This window comes from Clinocottus analis, unplaced genomic scaffold (assembly GCF_023055335.1).
Source record: "Clinocottus analis isolate CAN_PGR_092001 unplaced genomic scaffold, fCliAna1.0.p SCAF_6, whole genome shotgun sequence".
Classification (NCBI taxonomy): Eukaryota; Metazoa; Chordata; class Actinopteri; order Perciformes; family Cottidae; genus Clinocottus; species Clinocottus analis.
In genome coordinates this window covers 2659461-2681643 of record NW_027176218.1, presented here as the reverse complement: position 1 = coordinate 2681643, position 22183 = coordinate 2659461, and the positions used below count along the sequence as shown (strand labels likewise).

Genomic DNA, 22183 nt, shown 5'->3' with positions numbered 1-22183 from the left:
AACCCTAGTTGAGACAACAAAGGATGACTAGTACAACCAAACACACGATTACTGATATCTTGTGCTGTCCAAACATGAAAATAAAAGTTGTTTGAATTAATCTTCTTGTTGGATCAATGTATAACGTTTAGTAGGTCAAATATACTAATACAAGTTGATTGTACTCTGAATCTTGTTGAATTAACTTATTTTTTTAGGCAGCCAGGTTACTTTTTAAGGAGTGGTTCATCTTAGTTTCAATGTTAAGTTCATTTAACTAATTTAAACTGCTTAATTTTTAGACAGAGAGCTTCACTTCTTCATACTTTCACTTTGTTGTAGCTTTGAGTGACACTGGCATTAAACGCCAAAGTGGAGAAAAAAGTTTTAGCTTTTAATCATATGTTTTCTAAATAATTCTACTTTTATTTGTGTTATGACATCCATCTAAAACCAGCAGTGGTTGTTGGTTTTAAAGCCATTTCAATGACGATAATTGAAGGAAACTCAAGGGAAGAAGAATCAGTCAAAAAGCAATTTTCCAGAGGTTGTAATGTTGCTTACAACCTATAATTGTGTGCTAGTCAGTCATACCAGTGAGGCTGAGTATGTTAAGCTTGTCCTGAGAGTGGGGTTATATATATATATATATATATATATATATATATATATATATATATATATATATATATATATATATATATATATATATATATGGGGCTCATCCTCTGAAGAGCATGAATGTGCTCAGTAAATCCCAAAGCAATGTGCCTCTTTGTTTCAGATATTCTTTGGAGGATATTCGGGTATGTATCTGGAGCGAGCGTTCAAATCACAGATTAATGAACATATCAATAATCTCAATCTATGGCCCGCATCCAGAGTGACGAGCACGCACGATGCGCTGCCTCACCCGTCTTCATCTCATCCGAGAAGGCAATGAAAAATCACCGCATGCTGCTTTTAGTAATAATTAAACCTGTGAGACTTCGACTCCTCAGGTCTAAAAACTTCAACTTGTCATTAGAAAGTCTCGTGTTCTCAGGTTGAGCACATCAGGGTTATTATATATATATATATATATATATATACATATATATATATATATATATATATATATATATATACATATATATATATATATATATATATATATATATATATACACTAACGACGTGGCAGGAAACCACCAAAAGGATGAGCAGCCGACGAAATGAACTGGGAGCCCTTGTTGGCATTTATAGTCCCTCAGTCCTAATCTAGTTTCTGTGATCTCAACAGATGACTCAGCACCTGAGAGAATGAACACAGTGTTTCTTCTTCGGCCTTGTAGACTGTTACTTTGTTTGACATTTGCTTCTTTGTTCACCGGCTGTGTAGCGACTGAAGGGTTTGGCGCTCCAGCGGTCTTGGCCGTCGTTACCTTGAGACAGCCCAGGACCACAGCAGCATTATAAGTGAGGCACTTTGTGGTTATTCGGGCGATTTTCCACGAAACAAAACCACAAGAGCCACAGAACGTTTTTCCTTACAAGTCACTTTTTTACAAAACATTTTATTGTCTTGTAAAAACTCGGCGCATTACGCATTTTGTAGGGGCTTTTTTTTTTGGATTCGAGGTGCTTTCTTGTGACTATAGGAGCGCCATTTGTAATCCCCCAGACCTGCTGGCTCGGACGGTGGGAAACACGTCTTCCTCTTCGTCGCCACGCGTCCAAATCTGCTATGATGGCCTTCAAGTGGAGCTTCTCATCGGCCAACATTAGACATCTGTGGATAAACGGGCCGGATAAATATGAACGCGCATGAAAACGTCAAGCAATGTGTCAACAGGCAAACTTTCCCCGCATTCAAAAAAATGAAAAACGCTATAAAATATATGACTTTCTGGCCCGGTATGTAAATGTTCTGGTGCCTGACTTTCTGTGCGGCTCCTTCAGATGTGCTCCCAGCTGATTGACGTGAATGATGGCGAGTAAACCCGATGCTTCTATTTCATCCGCTGCTGGATAAACACAGAGTCAGCAAATAAGCACAAAATTAGAGCAAATCGGCGGGCTAATACTCCGCCCTTTGAAGATGAAGATGGCGAGAGCGCGTCAGCGGGTGCAGGCAGCACACAGCCAGTATTTACACCTCTGAATAGAGTTTGGTGGGAGACGAGGGGGAGACACACCTCAGACCAACATTAGCATGTTTGACTTTCAAGTGAATGCACACAGACACCAGCGGCAGACACATGTGGCAATATATATATATATATATATATATATATATATATATATATATATATAAAAAGTTTGGGCACCCCTGATCATTTTCAAGTTTTTGCTTTATGTATCATTGGTTGTTCGGAAAACAGCAATTTCAATTAAATATTTCATACAGCAGACAAACACAGTGATATTTAAGAAGTGAAATGAAGTTTATAGGATTTACAGAAAGTGTGCAATAATGACTTAAACAAAAGTAGGCAGGTGCATGAATTTGGGCACCCCAACAGAAAAATTACATCAATATTTAGTAGATCCTCCTTTTGCAGGAATAACAGCCTCTAAACGCTTCCTATAGCTTCCAATGAGGGTCTGGATTCTGGTTGAAGGTGTTTTTGACGATTCTTCTTTACAAAACATCTCCGGTTCAGTCAGGTTTGATGGTTTCCGAGCACGGACAGCCCGCTTTAAAACAGACCACAGGTTTTCAATGATGTTCAGGTCTGGGGACTGAGATGGCCGTTCCACAACGTTGTACTTGTTCCTCTGCGAGGATGCTTTGGTAGAACTTGAGCGGTGTTTCGGGTCGTTGTCTTGTTGAAGTATCCAGCCCCGGCGCAACTTCAACTTTGTCGCTGATTCTTGAACATTGTTTGCAACAATCTGCTGATACTGACTGGAATCCATGCGACCTTCAACTTTAGTACCTGCACTGGCTACACAGCCCCACAGCGTGATGGAGCCACCACATGTTACTGTGGGCAGCAGGTGCTTTTCATGGAACGCTGTGTTCTTCTTCCGCCATGCATACCGCCCCTTGTTATGTCCAAATAACTCCATTTTAGTTTCATCAGTCCACAGCACCTGCCTACTTTTGTGTAAGTCATTATTGCACACTTTCTGTAAATCCTATAAACTTCATTTCACTTCTTAAATATCACTGTGTTTGTCTGCTATATGATAGATTTAATTGAAATTGCTGTTCCGAACAACCAATGATACATAAAGCAAAAACTTGAAAATGATCAGAGGTGCCCAAACTTTTTCATACCACTGTGTGTATATATATATATATATATATATATATATATATATATATATATATATATATATAGATTTATATATATATATATTTATATATATATATGCAAATACACACTCTTTTTTTTTTAGGATAAACAGTCATGAACACATATTTCAAATTCTCTGACATTATTATAGATTTGCAAACTAATAACTTGTGATATGTAAAGCAACATGAAGTAACACAAAGGAGGTTCTTGACCTTTTTTTTATCAGCTTTAACATTAAAGTGACGAACACATTAATGCATCAATAATTATAGTGCAATAATATTCTGAAATGGGTGCTGATGATGAGGACTTTTACTTTTTTCTGATACTTTCGTAGTTTTTCTGAATGGAAAACTTTAACTTTATATTAACAATTCTTCAAAACAGAGTATTTTCACACAGCCATTGCTCCTTTTGACGATTGTACACAGTCGTGAATTATAACTAAGTACATTTTGAGGTACTTACACTCAGCATAAGTATTTCCATTAGGGCATCTATACTTCTACTACACCTTTCAAAAGTAAATATTGGACTTTGCTCTCCTTCACATTTGTCTGCCAGCTTCACTCAGAAGAAAAAAATATATTTATATCCTTCCTCTGCAGTTAAAACCATGTACCTCCAAAAATTCTCCTTCTTTTTAAACTACATAAACTATTTAAAACCTCTTTCTGCTAGAAAGCTGAACACAGAGCTGCTCTTCTCATGAGAAGTTGACTTTTTAGAGGACCTTGGCTCTCAAAGGACAATGTTGCTAATGTGTAACGGGCTTAAAAGATATGATGTGTTTGTAGCTTTCATGCTTTTATCTTTTTATCCTGTATTGTTTTAAAAACTTTTAAAAACCATGGCACCCATATATGGCTGTTTTACGTATTCTTTGCAAATACAACATATAAATCACTGCCAATCAAAGAAAATCTATTGATGTTATACACCAAATTAAACACCAGAGCCTTTGCTACAAGAATCAGTCAGCCATTTAAAAAAAAAACTCAAACAGAAAGAAAGATAATCACAAAAGTATACAACAAAAAAAGCCAAAAATCAGCCTAAAATCAGCATGTTTCCAGAACCAGCAACCCTTAGCTTGGTGCGATCAGTAAAATCCTGATGCCCATAAGCAAGACAATGCCACACAGATTTCACACATTCAAAATCCTTCCACCTCAAAGAACCAGGGAGATATGAGCAAAAGAGCACAGAAATATGAATCGCTTTATTGCTTTACAATCAGCAAATACTGCTTACCTTTGTTTTACAGTTTGATAATTGTTCATTTGTGTGCTTGTTTTATTTTAAAGGGAAATAGAGGTTGTTTTATGAATTTAAAAAAAAAAAATCAGTTTTTCTTTTTTTCTTCTTCTCCAAATGTGACCAAATGTGAGCCCTCGCCTGACTTCTTTCTATACTAAATCCTGTCTAACTTTGTTCTGCTTCACTTTATCGAAGTAAAACAATGCAACAATTATGTTTAAACTTTGAGGGAGGATTTGGGAGAATTTCTAAGCTTACGAATGCATCATTTCAAGGTACAAATCACGCTAAATGTGGGTTTTTTTTCTAGGCGGACCTGGGCTTAAAAGATATGATGTGTTGCAGATTAAAATTGCTAACAGTCGGAAAAAAATACTTTAAAAATCTAGAGCAGTAAAATCTTAGTTGCCAGGTTTTGTCGATTTTTTTATTTAAACACTGAGTTTCTCTACAAAGATATCATATTTTATGACGTATCGACACACAACAGAGACAACGACAGACATTATAATGTAAATATTCATCCGTATTCGTTGTTTTCAGGCAGCATGAACTACAGCGTCAGATTCAGGTAATAAAAAACTTGCAAATTGATAAATATCCAAAAATTAAACTTGTCTCGATGCATGTACATTGTATTAGTCCATTTATTTCTTGGTTGACATTCTGTATTACAGAAGAGTAGTAGGGACATAAGGGGGAAAACGAGGAGGAAGATTATTTTATTTTTTAATTTTGTCTTCCGAGAATCAAGTCAAAATGTCAAGAAATAAAACAAAAATGTTAAAAACAGATTAAAAATATCAAAGAATAAAGTTGAAATATTGAAGATAAGGTTGAAGTTGACCTTGGCTCTCAAATGACAATGTTGCTAATGTGTAACGGGCTTAAAAGATATGATGTGTTGCAGATTAAAATTTCTAACAGTTTGTATCTTTCATGCTTTTATCTTTTTATCCTGTATCGTTTTGTAAGGCGACCTTGGGTGACTTGAAAGGTGACTCCAAATAAAATGTATTATATTCAAGGCTGTTTGCATGACCTCACCAACTGGCTGGAGAGTCTCTCTCTCTCTCTGCCCCCTCTCTCTCTCTCTCTCTCCCCCTCCCTCCCTCTCTCTCTCTCTCTCCAACATCTAACAGTGTTGGAGGGTCTGAATAAAGCTTCTTTCCTCTCTCCTACTCAGGCAGCAGTGAGAGGCCCCTGGAGTCGCTGGCCTGGGAGCTTTGGAGCATCAACGGTACGTTTTCCAACTCACACCTGGAGTCCCCAACGAGGAATATTGTGACGGGGTTTTAGGGGAAATACTTTGACACTTCTTCATCCTCTGATTTGTGGGGGAACAGGTACTGGTTGAGCTATCGGATTCCTTTAATTAAGTGTTTGTGCTCGCGGGGAGTTGCGATTGGTTTGCTGGCAGTCTGGTATGCTGTCTGAGTTTTGCTGAGTTGACTCTATTGAGGTGTTAATGGACTCATTTTAAGTGATTGTTGATGTTGGATTGGTTGGTTTCGTTGGTCTCGTTTCACCGGGGGTTTGTTCCACAGTGATGTAAAGAGAATAATGTGGCGGGAAAAGCGTGTTGAAATGAGTCAGTTTGCATTGTGGGTGGCTTCCCCGGATGGACGGAGAGAGCGGCACGTGTGAAATCGCTTCACATAACTTAATTACCCAGTGTCTCGAGGCATTTCATCTCAGCGTGCCAGCGCTCAAAGATTTGCGGTCTGAAGCTGAATGGCTTGAGCCATGTCTCCTTGTGATGCGCCTCGTCACTGTTGCACATGTCTACGCATCTAAAACCACTTCATTCAAAGGCAAGTTCAGCTTTTAGATCATTTTTAGAGACCTGAAATGGTCAAAAAGACACAAAAAAGGGAAAGTCTGAATTTAGAAATACAATTTTACGCAGCGGAAATGTGTCTTTCTTCTTTTCCTTTCCGGCCATCCTTTGTGAAACCTGTCCTCCAGGTGATGGGAATCACTGGCGACACCACGGGGAATAAGATGCGACAAGAGCGACGAACGCAAATCTTTATGGGACACGGCGTGCAGATCGATGAGAATGAAAACGTTTCACACATCTGTGTCACATCCACGTGATCACACCGAGAGTTTCTTTCTGACTTCAAATCCAAGCCTCTGAGCAGTGGGAGACTTTTGATGATTTGGTGGCAATATAGGAAACTACTGTTGAGAGTGACACCCTGCTACCACAGGAACACCGGGCCGTTTGAGCGCACGTCGTGAATCGCAATTTTTTTTTCCCCGATGTGAAGAACCGAAACTAACAATTGACAAAGAGTTCGGTTGAAGCAGATATCCTGAGACTTTCCATACGCAGGACGATCCGTCAGTTAGACTCAGATGGTGTGAGTCCACTTTGTTTGTGTGCGTCTGCCACATTAAACTCATGCACACATTTAACTCATGCACACGTTAAACTCGTGCACACTTGCTGCTCAAACGTGTCTTTGTATGCGTGTCCTAATGCTCCCATAAACACCTGTGAATATGAATTTTTCTTTACCCCCCCCCCCTCCTCCACCTACTTAACTGTACAAGAGTCTGTGTGTGTTCTCACACACAGCGCTTACAGTAAGTGTCTGTATAACGAAGCATGTATACACACACACACACACACACACACACATGTGTTTTCTTTACCAGGGGCATCGGATGTGCGCTGCCTTCACATCCCTGTGGTAATCTATGAGTGTTGGTCTGTGTTTCTGTGTGTGTGTGTGTGTGTGTGTGTGTGTGTGTGTGTGTGTGTGTGTATATATCAATGTCAACTCTGTTCTTCTGCTGAGAGACTCTGGAGGGTTGGAGGAGAGTGGGAGGTGGTGAACCGCCCCCTGGATGCCCGCCTCATGTTTACCTTGGCAGGGTTACAATGTAACCCCCCCCCCCCCCCCCCCCCCTCACCCTCCATCCATCCCCCCCTACTGGAACAGACCAGGGCCTCATTGCCCACCACCTCAGCTGGGAGCGGAACGTACCACAGCGGGCCGACCAGGGGCGCGAGCGGCGAACGCCCCACCGGCTGAATGGGGCGCACTGTGGAGCCCCACCGGGCCGGCTGGCTCGCCCCCGGTACCGGTGGGGCTCCACCGCTATAGATGCTACTGCGCGTTATGAAGTGGCCACAGTTTAAATGATGCGTTTAAAGAGAGCCGAGGAGGGTCGAGGGACGATCGGATGCTGAGTAATAAGGAGGCGAGGTTTTGGTTGGCTCGCTCGGAGAAAGGGGGGAGATGGGGAGGAGGAGGGGGTTGCTGGCGTTGTCTGTGTTGAGACATTGTGAGAGTACAGGTTGGCTTCCCAGCTGGTTACTGCTGTCCTCATCCATCTCTGGGAGGCCCACCGTGACTGTGACACATGGCATTATCTTTGTTGTGCGAAAGAACATTTGACGCAGTCATTTTAAGGCAGATAAAATCAGAAAGACTTCGCGCTAATGCGTTACCTTTTTCATTTATAGAGAGAAATGAAAGGACAGCCGTGCTCTCTGGTTGTCGTACGGTTGTTAGACAGTTTTCATCTCCAGTCCAGTATCGAGAATGTAAACTCATCCGGCTCATTAGACGCTCAGAGAAGACGTTTGAGGAGTGGTATGACATAGAATAAAGGCTGATGGGAGGCGGAAGGGGTCCGAGATCGGTGTGTTCGTTCGAATTTACATGTTTTCTGCGCTTATGATGCTTTATAGTTTACGTTTTTATTTAGTTTAGGTACTTATTTTATTTTTTAAAACCTAACGAAAGGGATACCTAGTGTGTTAGAAAGTGACTCCAGGGGTCCTGACCGAGCGTCAATGTGCGACAAATTGCAATAGGAACGCGTTGACCAATTTCCGAACAGTATATCCTGGACCCCGAAAACCCTGTTGCACATGCGAGAGTGACGTCACCTTTTACTGGCACACCTCGGATACACGTCACATCACTGCAGCAGCGTGTCAAACACCTGGATGTCAGCAAAAACCACATTTTCAGATGCTTTCTATTGGAAATATACTTATGATAGTACTTTTTATCTTTTGGCGAGCCACAATAGAAATATATTTTCCAATGAAAATACTCAAAGAAAGTCAGTGATAGGCAGATTTTGGTGGATATCCCTTTAATATCAAGAAGGGAAAACAATCTTGAATCAAAAAAGAAATCCACCGTTGAAGGAAAAACAGAAAAGTTGAGAATAAATCCAAGAATGTTACATAATTGTGCTAAAGTCAGGAATAAACTACAAAAGTCAGAAAAAAAGCCCCAAAATCAGCAAAAACCCCCAAAAGTGGAGAAGGCCCAAAAACAACAAGACGTCAGGGAGTTGGAGCGCGTCGGCGTGGGCGGACTGAACATCACAGCCTGGTCATAAAAACGTCACAGTGTGGGATTATTCCAGGGCGGTTCGTCCATCTGTCTCCGTACGGCGTGCGGTATTTTGTGTTTCCTCCCAAACTAAGCAAACGGAGCTTAGACAGCGGGGCAAATGTCAGTCCCACTGTAGGCTACTGTATGTCCTGGATGTGAGGAACTCTGGGAATGCCAGCAGCGGCCACACACACACATACACAAAGACATGCATGCAGTTTGCACACCCAGACAAACAGCATTCACAGTCTACAAGTGTGCAACAGTGGATATATATGATCTCGGTTTATATGCCGAGTCACCTGAACTCAAAGAAGTCTCTTTTAGCCTTTAGCTGCCAACCTCAGGTCGGCGACTCCGACTGCGAGCTGCAGGTTTATTGCTTGTTAAAACTGTCCCTGGGTGGCTGTTTGAAACACGCTCAATGTGTTCTGCGGCGATCGCGGCACAATGAGGGTTCAGTTGGGACTCCTCTCAACGGTTGCGTTCGTTTTTTTGGACCGCGCCGCGTGTCACAGCCGTAGAATGCCCAATGAAAAATAAGCAACGTGGTACGTTTGACAGATGTGGGTTTGTGAGAGCCGAGCTGATGTTTCTTGGACCGAAGTAGCCAGTCGGTAAACTTAATTACGGTCAAATTTGACTTTTGTCAGGAAAAGACGTAGAAGAATTTTTTTTTTTTTTTTGCAAGTCTTTACATATTATTGTCCTTTTATAACTTACAGAACACGGAAAGTCATGCAGTCGGTGAAGTGTTGAGCTAAATGCCAACAGCAATGCCAACAAGCTGACGTCTTAGTTGAAGCATATCCGCATGCTAGAATTAGCAGTGAACACAGTAAGAACAGCTGAGGTTGACGGGAAGGTCATTAGTTTTGCAGAAATGTTGTCTTAACTCAAAGTACTTGACCCAATGATAGAAGATCCTCATCGTCGGTAGTCCTCATCTTCTTGCACCCCATAACTATCGGCACAAAACGGCATTAAAGTGGTTATGAAACTATTGAAGTCGGGACCAAAGTGATGGGCCAACCAACTTTTCTCTCCTTTGAGTAATGACAAAAAAAAGGAGTCAATTTTATAAAAGCACAACAAAAATTCCAACTCCATAGCAGCTTTCTTGTGAGCATATTTGGTTTTAAAAACTCTCTAGTTGTAACCAAGGAGAACAGTTTGAGCACCAGATGCACAGATACTATAAATAATCCGTATGCTCGCAGACAGAGAGACAACAAAAGAGTTAGTACGGTGGTGAAAAAAAAGCCTAATTTTAATATTCATGTGTCCCCTCTTTGCCCTGAGCACACTTTTATTACTACAGACATGTTCTGTGCCCAGAGAGAGAGAGGCTTTCATTCCTCAGCGAGCATGTACGGTATTTCCAATTGATACTGGAGACTCCCGACGTCCGCTTTCCTTTCTAGCCGTCGAGGCTGACGTAATGACCAAATGCATCGAGGGCCCTGGGTAGCGTGGTATATGAATGCAAGTGTACAGGAGTTAGGAAACAAACACAGTGGCATTCAGGGGCAGAGGAAACGATAATAACCCCACTAATTCACTCGCACACTCGCCGTTCATTCGGTGCAGCATTTCTGGAAAAGACGCTTCATAGTTTGTATTCCCTCGATGTATACATACTTAGCATCTGTTCTGTAAGTGACGTAAGGGTTGGAAAGGCCAAATGTGGCCATACATTCAAAATGGTTTCCATAGATTTGCCCCTCCTGTTTCATATTGTTCGCATAAATTTGATATTCAGTGTTGTCCATCTGTGTTTGCCAGGTAACCATGACCTCTCTGTTTCTGCTGTGTGTGTCCTTGCCCCTCATCTCGGAAACAGTAGCGTTTAAGCTTAAACACCATAACGGTAAGTGTGGGTTTGTCAGATGGATTTTAATCTTCATAATCATATATTTTTTAAATGCAATACATGTCTCCAGACCCTTTAAAAATCGGACTGTTAATATTAAATTAGCATTGAAATTTGTTATGAAGGATTTTGCAATCTACTATCTGAATAGAACTTAATTAAACATGCTGCTGAGTCAGATTTATTTAACATGTTTTGTCCCACTTGCAGACATTGTTCTATTCCCTCAAATGATTGTTTCTGCAAAAGCAAAGCAGTCCTGCGATAAGTAGACCTGAAAGTTTTAAAATATTTTTTGGGGGCTCAGTCGTTGCTCAGTTGGTAGAGCAGGTTGTAAATGTATTATATGCATTAGGTCATATCTTCATTAACACATAAAAAGACTGACAGCTTGGCCTATTTTTGCCATAGAATTGGATGGCACGCTGCGTGTCAGCATCCCAATGAAGATGCCTCTGCATCCTCTGCTGGGCGGCAAGGTCATAGTTCCCTGCTACTTCCAGGACAACACGGTCAACGACCCCGGAGCGCCGGCCGTCGTACCGCTCTCCCACCAAATCAAGTGGACCTACGTCACCAAGGGGAAAGTCAAGACCATCCTGGTGGCGTCCGAGGGAAACGTAAAAGTGATGACCGAGTATTTGGACCGGGTGACGATGGTCAACTACCCGCTGGTGTCCACCGACGCCACCCTGGAGATAACAGAGCTGAGGTCTAATGATTCTGGCACCTACCGCTGCGAGGTGATGCACGGCATTGAGGACAACTACGACTCTGTGGACATCCAGGTTCAGGGTACGCCACAGACACATGAAGTTTCATTCAATTTACTTCACCAAGACATTCAAGTCGTTATCTACTCACCACATGGGAGTACTTGGAACTTAGACCCTGCAGTTATATCTCAAAGGTTCTCTCAAACCAAAGGTGTAGAGTGTATAAAAACATATTAGAGCTCATCGAAATTGGCGTAATAGCTTCAAAAATATTTCAATCGCAGTTACTTACTGCCTCTCGCTCTCTCGATATCTCACAGGTATCGTGTTCCATTACCGAGCCATCTACGGCCGCTACACCCTGAACTTTGAGGAGGCGAAGGCCGCCTGCATCCAGAACAGCGCCACCATCGCCACGCCGGCCCAGCTGCAGGCTGCCTACGATGACGGATACCAGCAGTGCGATGCTGGATGGCTCTCTGATGAGACTGTCAGGTAGCGTGAGCCCGGTTGACAGATAGTTAAATATAAATCAAATTGGATAAACCTTGACCCCTTTCTCCATTACGATATTAGGGAAGTGTAGGAGGAGGAGCTTTCAGACACCATTTGACAAGCACTTCTTAATGCTGTCCCGTCCACAGGGATTATATTTTGGCGACCAATTCAGTCCAATTGATAAGATGTTTTGGCCTCTTTTCCAACTCTGACAGCTATAGAAGCCTATAAAACAAACAAACGTATTTTACATACCACGAGACTTGCAATACATAACACAGTAAAAGAACTGAACTTTTCATCTCAGTCCATCTGCTGATCGACATCCTTCTTGACCTTTCAAGGTACCCCATCCATGAGCCCCGGGAGCGTTGCTTTGGAGACAAGGAGAACTTGCCCGGTGTGAGAACCTATGGTGTGAGAGATGTCCAAGAGACCTACGACGTGTACTGTTTTGCTGAGAAGCTGTTAGGTACATTCATCTCACAAGGGTAGCTACCAAAGCTATACCTGACTTATGAAACCTCTGGCAGTGTGGACGGGCCTGTGGACTTGTCAATTTGATGTTTAACTCCCTTCTTCTCTCCACACAGGCAAGGTCTTCTACTCCACGTCTGTCAAGAAGTTCAGCTTCTCCGAAGCCGGAGATCAGTGTGCTAAACTCGGTGCCCGACTCGCTACCACCGGGGAGCTTTACTTGGCCTGGAAAGATGGCATGGACGTGTGCAACGCCGGCTGGCTGGCAGACAAGAGTGTACGCTACCCCATCAACATTGCCAGGCCCCAATGTGGAGGTGGGCTCCTGGGAGTGAGGACTGTGTACCTTCACCGCAACCAGACCGGATTCCCCTACTCTGACTCTCGCTACCATGCTGTCTGCATCCAAGGTAAATCCTTCTTCATATCTACTGGTCATAAGTGCCCGGTATGAGTCCCAGACCTATTGTCTTTGGCCTATAATCAACCAACAAGTCCTTGCTTTTCTTTTTTTTTAAAATACTTATGTGGCTAACCCCGCTGTAACCAGATGTTGTGAGTGGAGGCGCGTTCAAGGTCCAGGGAAAAAGTTAGGGCACATTTTGTAGGAACAGTGCATCACCGGTTTTCCAAAAATGTGATACTTTACTCATCTTGAGTGTGAAAAAAGGCTGTCAGCTTTAAGATAGGATAAGATAAGATAGTCCTTTATTAGTCCTTCCTTATTTGGATAGATTATGATTCAAAACGAAAAAATAATTATTTAAAAATGTTTAAACCACATATGCATTATCTTACAAGGGTTGCGATACAATATCAGTTTAAATTATTTAATAGGCTTTGTGGTTGATGAGCTAGACCTGTTTTAGGATGGCTATGACCACTTTTCCATTTTCAGGAAAAAAAGGCCTCGGTCTTAAAAAGATAACTATATTTTAGTGTTGATTTCTTTCCTAAAACGATCAATTCTATTAAGAAATTATGCAATCTTGTCTCATCCTGCTGGTATAGGTGCCGGAGCCGTGCCCTTGAGGACCACCCCTTTCCCAGACACCATCCGCGTGACACACGCCCATGGGATGTACCCGAGCATCAGCCCTTCACATGGAGGGGAGGAGATCAAGGGTGGAGAAGTTGACACCATCTTCCCACTGCACCCGAGTGTGACAGACATAGATGCTACCATCGGTGCCACAGGTAAGTTGATCATGTACTTGATCGATAACAAAACCATTTTTAATATTTCATCAAACTGTGGGAATGCGTGTCCACAAAGTTGTATACTTCTGACGACTGAAATCTAGGATTCTGAACCTTCACCTCCTTTAAAAAGAAGACTTTTAGGGTTTGTTGACCATTCCTATAACTCATTTTTGGCAAAGCCTAACTCCAAAAACAATATTTCTGTGAGCTATTCAGGTTGCAATAGCAGGAAGTATCCTAAAAAGAAATACATCCAAATATTCCCATTACAGCGCAGCCCCAAAAATACCTATAAATGTTCAAACTATGAATAAATGACTGCCAACTGTCTGGAAGACAAACAACATAAGATGGATCTAACTTTTTGACTTCCATCTGTCCTATTGTGTTTCTTTTCTTCCCTCCCTCTCATTTTCCAAGGTGTGGTGTTCCACCATCGACCCGCCATCGGTCGGTACACTCTGACCTTTGCGGAGGCTCAGATCGCATGCCGGAGTGTTGGGGCGATCATCGCCAGCCCCCTGCAGCTGCAGGCGGCCTTCGAGAAAGGCCTGCATCAATGCGACGCCGGCTGGCTCAGCGACCAGACTGTCAGGTAAACTCAAACTCAAATATTGTGGAAATACAAAGCCCTAATCCTATTCATTGTTTGAGTTGTGTTTAGAGGTTGTACATGAGGATTATATATTATTGTACCCCTTATTTGTGTGTTTAATTTCATAACTAACATGTTTTTTGTTTGTTTTATACCATGTTTTTTTCTTGATTTGTACCTTGTGATCTGCTATAAAAAGCTCCCCTAATTAGGGTTTAAACAGGTTTAAAATATTTTTTTACCAATATCCGCTTTTGTGCTCAGGTATCCCATCGTGACACCCAGCGATAAGTGTAATAGTAATCAGCCAAAGGTCCCAGGAGTCAGATCCTACGGCCTGAGACCAGTGAGCGAAAAATACGATGTATTTTGTTTTGTGGAGCGTCAGCAAGGTGAGCAGCCCGCTCACTAAAATATCAACTACACACTCTGTAAACTATGGTATCTGGCAGGTTTGAACTCCTCTGAACGCTTGCAAATGCTTCCTCCAGGTGAGGTCTTCTTCACCAGTGACTACGACAGCTTCTCCTTCGAGGAAGCTGTGCAGCACTGTCAGAAACTCAACACCACCTTGGCCACCATTGGCCAGCTGTTTGACGCCTGGAACCAAGGGCTCGACAAGTGCCGCCCGGGCTGGCTTCTGGACGGCAGCGTCCGCTACCCGGTCACGACCTCCAGGGCCAACTGTGCAGGCGGTCAGGTCGGGGTCCACATCATCTACGCCTATCGGAACAAGACAGGCCTCCCCGATAAGCATTCACGCTACGACGCCTACTGTTTTAGAGGTAGGAAAAGGGTTAGGCGTGGCTACATTTAGATTTTAGAGGAATAAAATGAACTCTCCTAAAAATCAGCGTCTCCTGAACAGCACTACTTTCCAGCCAAATTCACCAAGATAAATTGTTATTGACTAATCTATCATCTCTTTTCTTTTTCCAGCGGGAGTTCCAGTCGTTCACTTTAAAAATGAAACCAGTGTGAATCTGAGCATCGTGACGGCGGATGTCATCAACAACACAACAGTCACAGTTGATTACTTGGCTCAAACGGGTGAGACAGATGCATGAAAGATGACCGCCAACTGTCTGTGAAGATAGACAACATAAGATAGATCTAACTTTTTGACTTCCGTCTGTCCTATTGTGTTTCTTTTCTTCCCTCCCTCTCGTTTTCCAAGGTGTGGTGTTCCACCATCGACCCGCCATCGGTCGGTACACTCTGACCTTTGCGGAGGCTCAGATCGCATGCCGGAGTGTTGGGGCGATCATCGCCAGCCCCCTGCAGCTGCAGGCGGCCTTCGAGAAAGGCCTGCACCGATGCGACGCCGGCTGGCTCAGCGACCAGACTGTCAGGTAAACTCAAACTCAAATGTTGTGGAAATACAAACCCCTAATCCTATTCATTGTTTGAGTTGTGTTTAGAGGTTGTACATGAGGATTATATATTATTGTACCCCTTATTTGTGTGTTTAATTTCATAACTAACATGTTTTTTGTTTGTTTTATACCATGTTTTTTTCTTGATTTGTACCTTGTGATCTGCTATAAAAAGCTCCCCTAATTAGGGTTTAAACAGGTTTAAAATATTTTTTACCAATATCCGCTTTTGTGCTCAGGTATCCCATCGTGACACCCAGCGATAAGTGTAATAGTAATCAGCCAAAGGTCCCAGGAGTCAGATCCTACGGCCTGAGACCAGTGAGCGAAAAATACGATGTATTTTGTTTTGTGGAGCGTCAGCAAGGTGAGCAGCCCGCTCACTAAAATATCAACTACACACTCTGTAAACTATGGTATCTGGCAGGTTTGAACTCCTCTGAACGCTTGCAAATGCTTCCTCCAGGTGAGGTCTTCTTCACCAGTGACTACGACAGCTTCTCCTTCGAGGAAGCTGTGCAGCACTGTCAGAAACTCAACACCACCTTGGCCACCATTGGCCAGCTGTTTGACGCCTGGAACCAAGGGCTCGACAAGTGCCGCCCGGGTTGGCTTCTGGACGGCAGCGTCCGCTACCCGGTCACGACCTCCAGGGCCAACTGTGCAGGCGGTCAGGTCGGGGTCCACATCATCTACGCCTACCGGAACAAGACAGGCCTCCCCGATAAGCATTCACGCTACGACGCCTACTGTTTTAGAGGTAGGAAAAAGGTTAGGCGTGGCTACATTTAGATTTTAGAGGAATAAAATGAACTCTCCTAAAAATCAGCGTCTCCTGAACAGCACTGCTTTCCAGCCAAATTCACCAAGATAAATTGTTATTGACTAATCTATCATCTCTTTTCTTTTTCCAGCGGGAGTTCCAGTCGTTCAGTTTAAAAATGAAACCAGTGTGAATCTGAGCATCGTGACGGCGGATGTCATCAACAACACAACAGTCACAGTTGATTACTTGGCTCAAACGGGTGAGACAGATGCATGAAAGATGACCGCCAACTGTCTGTGAAGATAAACAACATAAGATAGATCTAACTTTTTGACTTCCGTCTGTCCTATTGTGTTTCTTTTCTTCCCTCCCTCTCGTTTTCCAAGGTGTGGTGTTCCACCACCGAGCCGCCATCGGTCGGTACACTCTGACCTTTGCGGAGGCTCAGATCGCATGCCGAAGTGTTGGGGCGATCATCGCCAGCCCCCTGCGGCTGCAGGCGGCCTTCGAGAAAGGCCTGCACCAATGCGACGCCGGCTGGCTCAGCGACCAGACTGTCAGGTAAACTCAAACTCAAATGTTGTGGAAATACAAACCCCTAATCCTATTCATTGCTTAAGTTGTGTTTAGAGGTTGTACATGAGGATTATATATTATTGTACCCCTTATTTGTGTTTAATTTGATACCTAACATGTTTTTTGTTTGTTTTATACCATGTTTTTTTCTTGATTTGTACCTTGTGATCTGCTATAAAAAGGCTCCCCTGATTAGGGTTTAAACAGGTTTAAAATATTTTTTACCAATATCCGCTTTCGTGCTCAGGTATCCCATCGTGACACCCAGCGATAAGTGTAATGGTAATCGGCCAAAGGTCCCAGAAATCAGATCCTACGGTCTGAGACCAGCGAGTGAAAAATACGATGTATTTTGTTTTGTGGAGCGTCAGCAAGGTGAGCAGCCCGCTCACTAAAATATCAACTACACACTCTGTAAACTATGGTATCTGGCAGATTTGAGCTCCTCTGACCGCTTGCGAATGCTTCCTCCAGGTGAGGTCTTCCTCACCAGTGAGTACGACAGCTTCTCCTACGAGGAAGCTGTGCAGCACTGTCAGAAACTCAACACCACCTTGGCCACCACTGGCCAACTATTTGACGCCTGGAACCGAGGGTTTGACAAGTGCCGCCCGGGCTGGCTGCTGGACGGCAGCGTCCGCTACCCGGTCACAATCCCCAGGGCCAACTGTGCAGGCGGTCAGGTCGGGGTCCACATCATCTACGCCAACCGGAACAAGACAGGCTTCTTCGATAAGCATTCACGCTTCAACGCCTACTGTTTTAGAGGTAGGAAAAGGGTTAGGCGTGGCTACGTTTAGATTTTAGAGGAATAAAATGAACTCTCCTAAAAATCAGCGTCTCCTGAACAGCACTGCTTTCCAGCCAAATTCACCAAGATAAATTGTTATTGACTAATCTATCATCTATTTTCTTTTTCCAGCGGGAGTTCCAGTCGTTCAGTTTGAAAATGAAACCAGTTTGAATCTGACCATTGTGACGGCGGATGTCATCAACAAGACAACAGTCACAGTTGATTACTTGGCTCAAACGGGTGAGACAGATGCATGAAAGATGACCGCCAACTGTCTGTGAAAATAAACAACATGAGATGGATCTAACTTTTTGACTTCTGTCTGTCCTATTGTGTTTCTTTTCTTCCCTCCCTCTCGTTTTCCAAGGTGTGGTGTTCCACCACCGACCCAAAACCGGTCGGTACACTCTGACCTTTGCGGAGGCTCAGATGGCGTGCCAGGGCATTGGGACGGTCATCGCCAGCCCCCTGCAGCTGCAGGCGGCCTTCGAGAAAGGCCTGCACCGATGCGACGCCGGCTGGCTCAGCGACCAGACTGTCAGGTAAACTCAAACTCAAATATTGTGGAAATACAAAGCCCTAATCCTATTCATTGTTTGAGTTGTGTTTAGAGGTTGTACATGAGGATTATATATTATTGTACCCCTTATTTGTGTGTTTAATTTGATACGTAACATGTTTTTTGTTTGTTTTATACCATTTTTTTTTCTTGATTTGTACCTTGTGACCTGCTATAAAAGGCTCCCCTAATTAGGGTTTAAACAGGTTTAATATATATTTTTTTTACCAATATCCGCTTTCGTGCTCAGGTACCCCATTGTGACACCCAGCGATAAGTGTAATGGTAATCAGCCAAAGGTCCCAGGAGTCAGATCCTACGGCCTGAGACCAGCGAGCGAAAAATACGATGTATTTTGTTTTGTGGAGCGTCAGCAAGGTGAGCAGCCCGCTCACTAAAATATTAACTACACCTTCAGTAAACTATGTTATCTGGCAGGTTTGAGCTCCTCTGAACGCTTGCAAATGCTTCCTCCAGGTGAGGTCTTCTTCACCAGTGACTACGACAGCTTCTCCTACGAGGAAGCTGTGCAGCACTGTCAGAAACTCAACACCACCTTGGCCAAAAATATGAGGACAATAAAATAAAATAAAATAAATCGAAAAAATAAAACATCCAAGCAATACGTTATTTCATCACTTTGGTTTTACAATACCTTCATTTAAATGTAAACATGTATTGTTCATACAACAAAACAAGTACAAGTCACATTAGCTACAATTATATTTAGGCTGTAACTGTACTTTCGACAATTGTAGTCAGTAGTCAAGTTCTCATTCCTCTCCTGGAATGAAACGGGAAACTTTTTTTTTCTTCTTTGCCTTTTTTCAAGTCAACAAAAAAAAGGCAACGAAAATTCTTTCTTTTTTTTTTGGTGTGGCGGAAATGGGCTTCCATAGGGATGTGCTTATTTGGTTACCACAACATTTTAACAATTGTACTATGATCAAACGGAAATGTGTTTTAAGACATAATGTTCAAAGTAAGGAGTCGTTTTCTCTGCTCTCAGACTTTGTGGACCCCTGTGATCCGAACCCCTGCGGTGCAGCATCCTGCTCCGTGCAGGAAGACCTCGCTGTGTGTGTGTGTTCGACTGGTTTCACTGGAAAAGACTGCTCAACACGTGAGTCACCAAACTACCGTAACAAAAAATGTGATACTGTACTCATCGTGAGTGTGAAAAAAGGCTGTCAGCCACATTTGGATAAATCGTGATTCAAAACAAGAAATAATTCTTTTAAAAATGTTTAAACCACATATGCATTATGTCACAAGGGTTGCAGTACTATATCAGTTTACATTATTCAAATAGGCCTTGTGGTTGATGGGATAGACCTGTTTTAGGATGGGTATGACCACTTAAAAGGATAACTCTATTTTAGTGTTGATTTATTTCCTAAAACTATCAATTCTATCAAGAAATTATGCAATCTTGTCTCCTCCTGCTGGTATAGATGTCGATGACGTGACACCCACCCATGGGACGCACCCGAGCATCAACTCTTCACTTGGAAGGGAGGAGATCAAGGGTGAAGAAGTTGACACCTTCCCATTGCACCCGAATGTGACAGACGTAAATGCTACCATGGGTGCCACAGGTAAGTTGATCATGTACTTGATTGATAACAAAACCATTTTTAATATTTCATCAAACTGTAAGAATGCGTTTCCACAAAGTTGTACACTTCTGACGACTGAAATCTAGCATTCTGAACCTTCACCTCCTCCAAAAAGAAGACTTTTAGGGTTTGTTGACCATTCCTATAACTCATTTCTGGCAATGCCTAACTCCAAAAACAATATTTCTGTGAGCTATTCAGGTTGCAATAGCAGGAAGTATCCTAATAAAAAAATACATCCAAATATTCGTATTACAGTGCAGCCACAAAAATACCTATAAATGTTCAAACTATGAATAAATGACTGCAAACTGTCTGTGAAGACAAACAACATAAGATGGATCTAACTTTTTGACTTCCATCTGTCCTATTGTGTTTCTTTTCTTCCCTCCCTCTCGTTTTCCAAGGTGTGGTGTTCCACCATCGACCCGCCATCGGTTGGTACACTCTGACTTTTGCGGAGGCTCAGATCGCATGCCGGAGTGTTGGGGCGGTCATCGCCAGCCCCCTGCAGCTGCAGGCGGCCTTCGAGAAAGGCCTGCACCGATGCGACGCCGGCTGGCTCAGCGACCAGACTGTCAGGTAAACTCAAACTCAAATATTGTGGAAATACAAAGCCCTAATCCTATTCATTGTTTGAGTTGTGTTTAGAGGTTGTACATGAGGATTATATATTATTGTACCCCTTATTTGTGTGTTTAATTTGATACCTACCATGTTTTTTTCTTGATTTGTACCTTGTGACCTGCTATAAAAGGCTCCCCTAATTAGGGTTTAAACAGGTTTAAAATATGTTTTACCAATATCCGCTTTCGTGCTCAGGTATTCCATCGTGACACCCAGCTATAAGTGTAATGGTAATCAGCCAAAGGTCCCAGGAGTCAGATCCTACGGCCTGAGACCAGCGAGCGAAAAATACGATGTATTTTGTTTCGTGGAGCGTCAGCAAGGTGAGCAGCCCGCTCACTAAAATATCAACTACACCCTCAGTAAACTATGTTATCTGGCAGGTTTGAGCTCCTCTGAACACTTGCGAATGCTTCCTCCAGGTGAGGTCTTCTTCACCAGTGACTACGACAGCTTCTCCTTCGAGGAAGCTGTGCAGTACTGTCAGAAACTCAACACCACCTTGGCCACCACTGGCCAGCTGTTTGACGCCTGGAACCAAGGGCTCGACAAGTGCCGCCCGGGCTGGCTTCTGGACGGCAGTGTCCGCTACCCGGTCACGACCTCCAGGGCCAACTGTGCAGGCGGTCAGGTCGGGGTCCACATCATCTACGCCTACCGGAACAAGACAGGCTTCCCCGATGAGCATTCACGCTACGACGCCTACTGTTTTAGAGGTAGGAAAAGGGTTAGGCGTGGCTACATTTAGATTTTAGAGGAATAAAATGAACTCTCCTAAAAATCAGCGTCTCCTGAACAGCACTGCTTTCCAGCCAAATTCACCAAGATAAATTGTTATTGACTAATCTATCATCTCTTTGGATGTCATCAACAAGACAACAGTCACAGTTGATAACTTGGCTCCCACGGGTGAGACAGATGCACGAAAGATGTTCCCTTAGGTTCTTGATCTTGTTTGTTTGGTTTGTGTATTATTATAATTGACACGTATACGCATCTTCATCATCTCTTGTTTGCTTTTAGTTGAAATCACCGGACAATACAATGAAACTGAAACCCACGTCAATATTACTGAAATTGAGGAGTTTATCAACATCACAGCTCAGGCAGTTGCTCCACCTAGTCAGACCAAAAGAAAAACTGTGACCATAGATATAAGAAACAAAAGGACACAAGAAATAAAGAATCTAACACACTCTTGCTTCTTCTTCTTCTTCTTCTTCTTCTTCTTCTTCTTCTTCTTCTTCTTCTTCTTCTTCTTCTTCTTCTTAATGTTTCCCCCAGCGAGACCCGCTTTACCTCCAGTCCACGTTGATGCGTCTGGCTCTGGTTCCGGTTCGGCTGATCATTCAGCCAGCGGAGAGATCTCAGGGGAGTCCGGCGCCTCCGGTACCAGCGGCGACGCCTCCGGTTCAGGGCAGAACGTCATCTTCAGCGGAAGCACCATCATCTTCTCCGGCGGTCAGTCCGCCTCTGGAGGCCTGCAGGAGGCCGAAGGGGGAAGCGCTGTCATCGTCGCATCCGGCGAACTGGGTAGCATTGATACCAGCGGGTCTTTCTCGGAATCAAGTACCTCCGGATCTGGAAGTATGTCCGGTTCCGGGTCCGGA

The 22183-nt window shown here is 43.2% G+C and overlaps 1 protein-coding gene across 1 annotated transcript; it reads left to right on the top strand.

Annotated features, from left to right (window-relative positions):
* Positions 1–5730: 5730 nt before the first annotated feature.
* On the top strand, positions 5731–22183 carry LOC137803709 (uncharacterized; the record flags this gene model as incomplete). The annotated part of the gene is made up of 27 exons (XM_068602419.1): positions 5731–5765; positions 10681–10765; positions 11180–11563; positions 11805–11979; positions 12327–12454; positions 12576–12869; positions 13471–13656; positions 14083–14257; positions 14522–14649; positions 14749–15042; positions 15197–15307; positions 15435–15609; positions 15873–16000; positions 16100–16393; positions 16548–16658; positions 16786–16960; positions 17223–17350; positions 17450–17743; positions 17898–18008; positions 18136–18310; positions 18578–18705; positions 19337–19450; positions 19782–19925; positions 20354–20528; positions 20769–20896; positions 20996–21289; positions 21858–22183. Coding segments are annotated over exons 2-27 (4854 nt in total), but the record flags the coding sequence as incomplete, so codon positions are not given.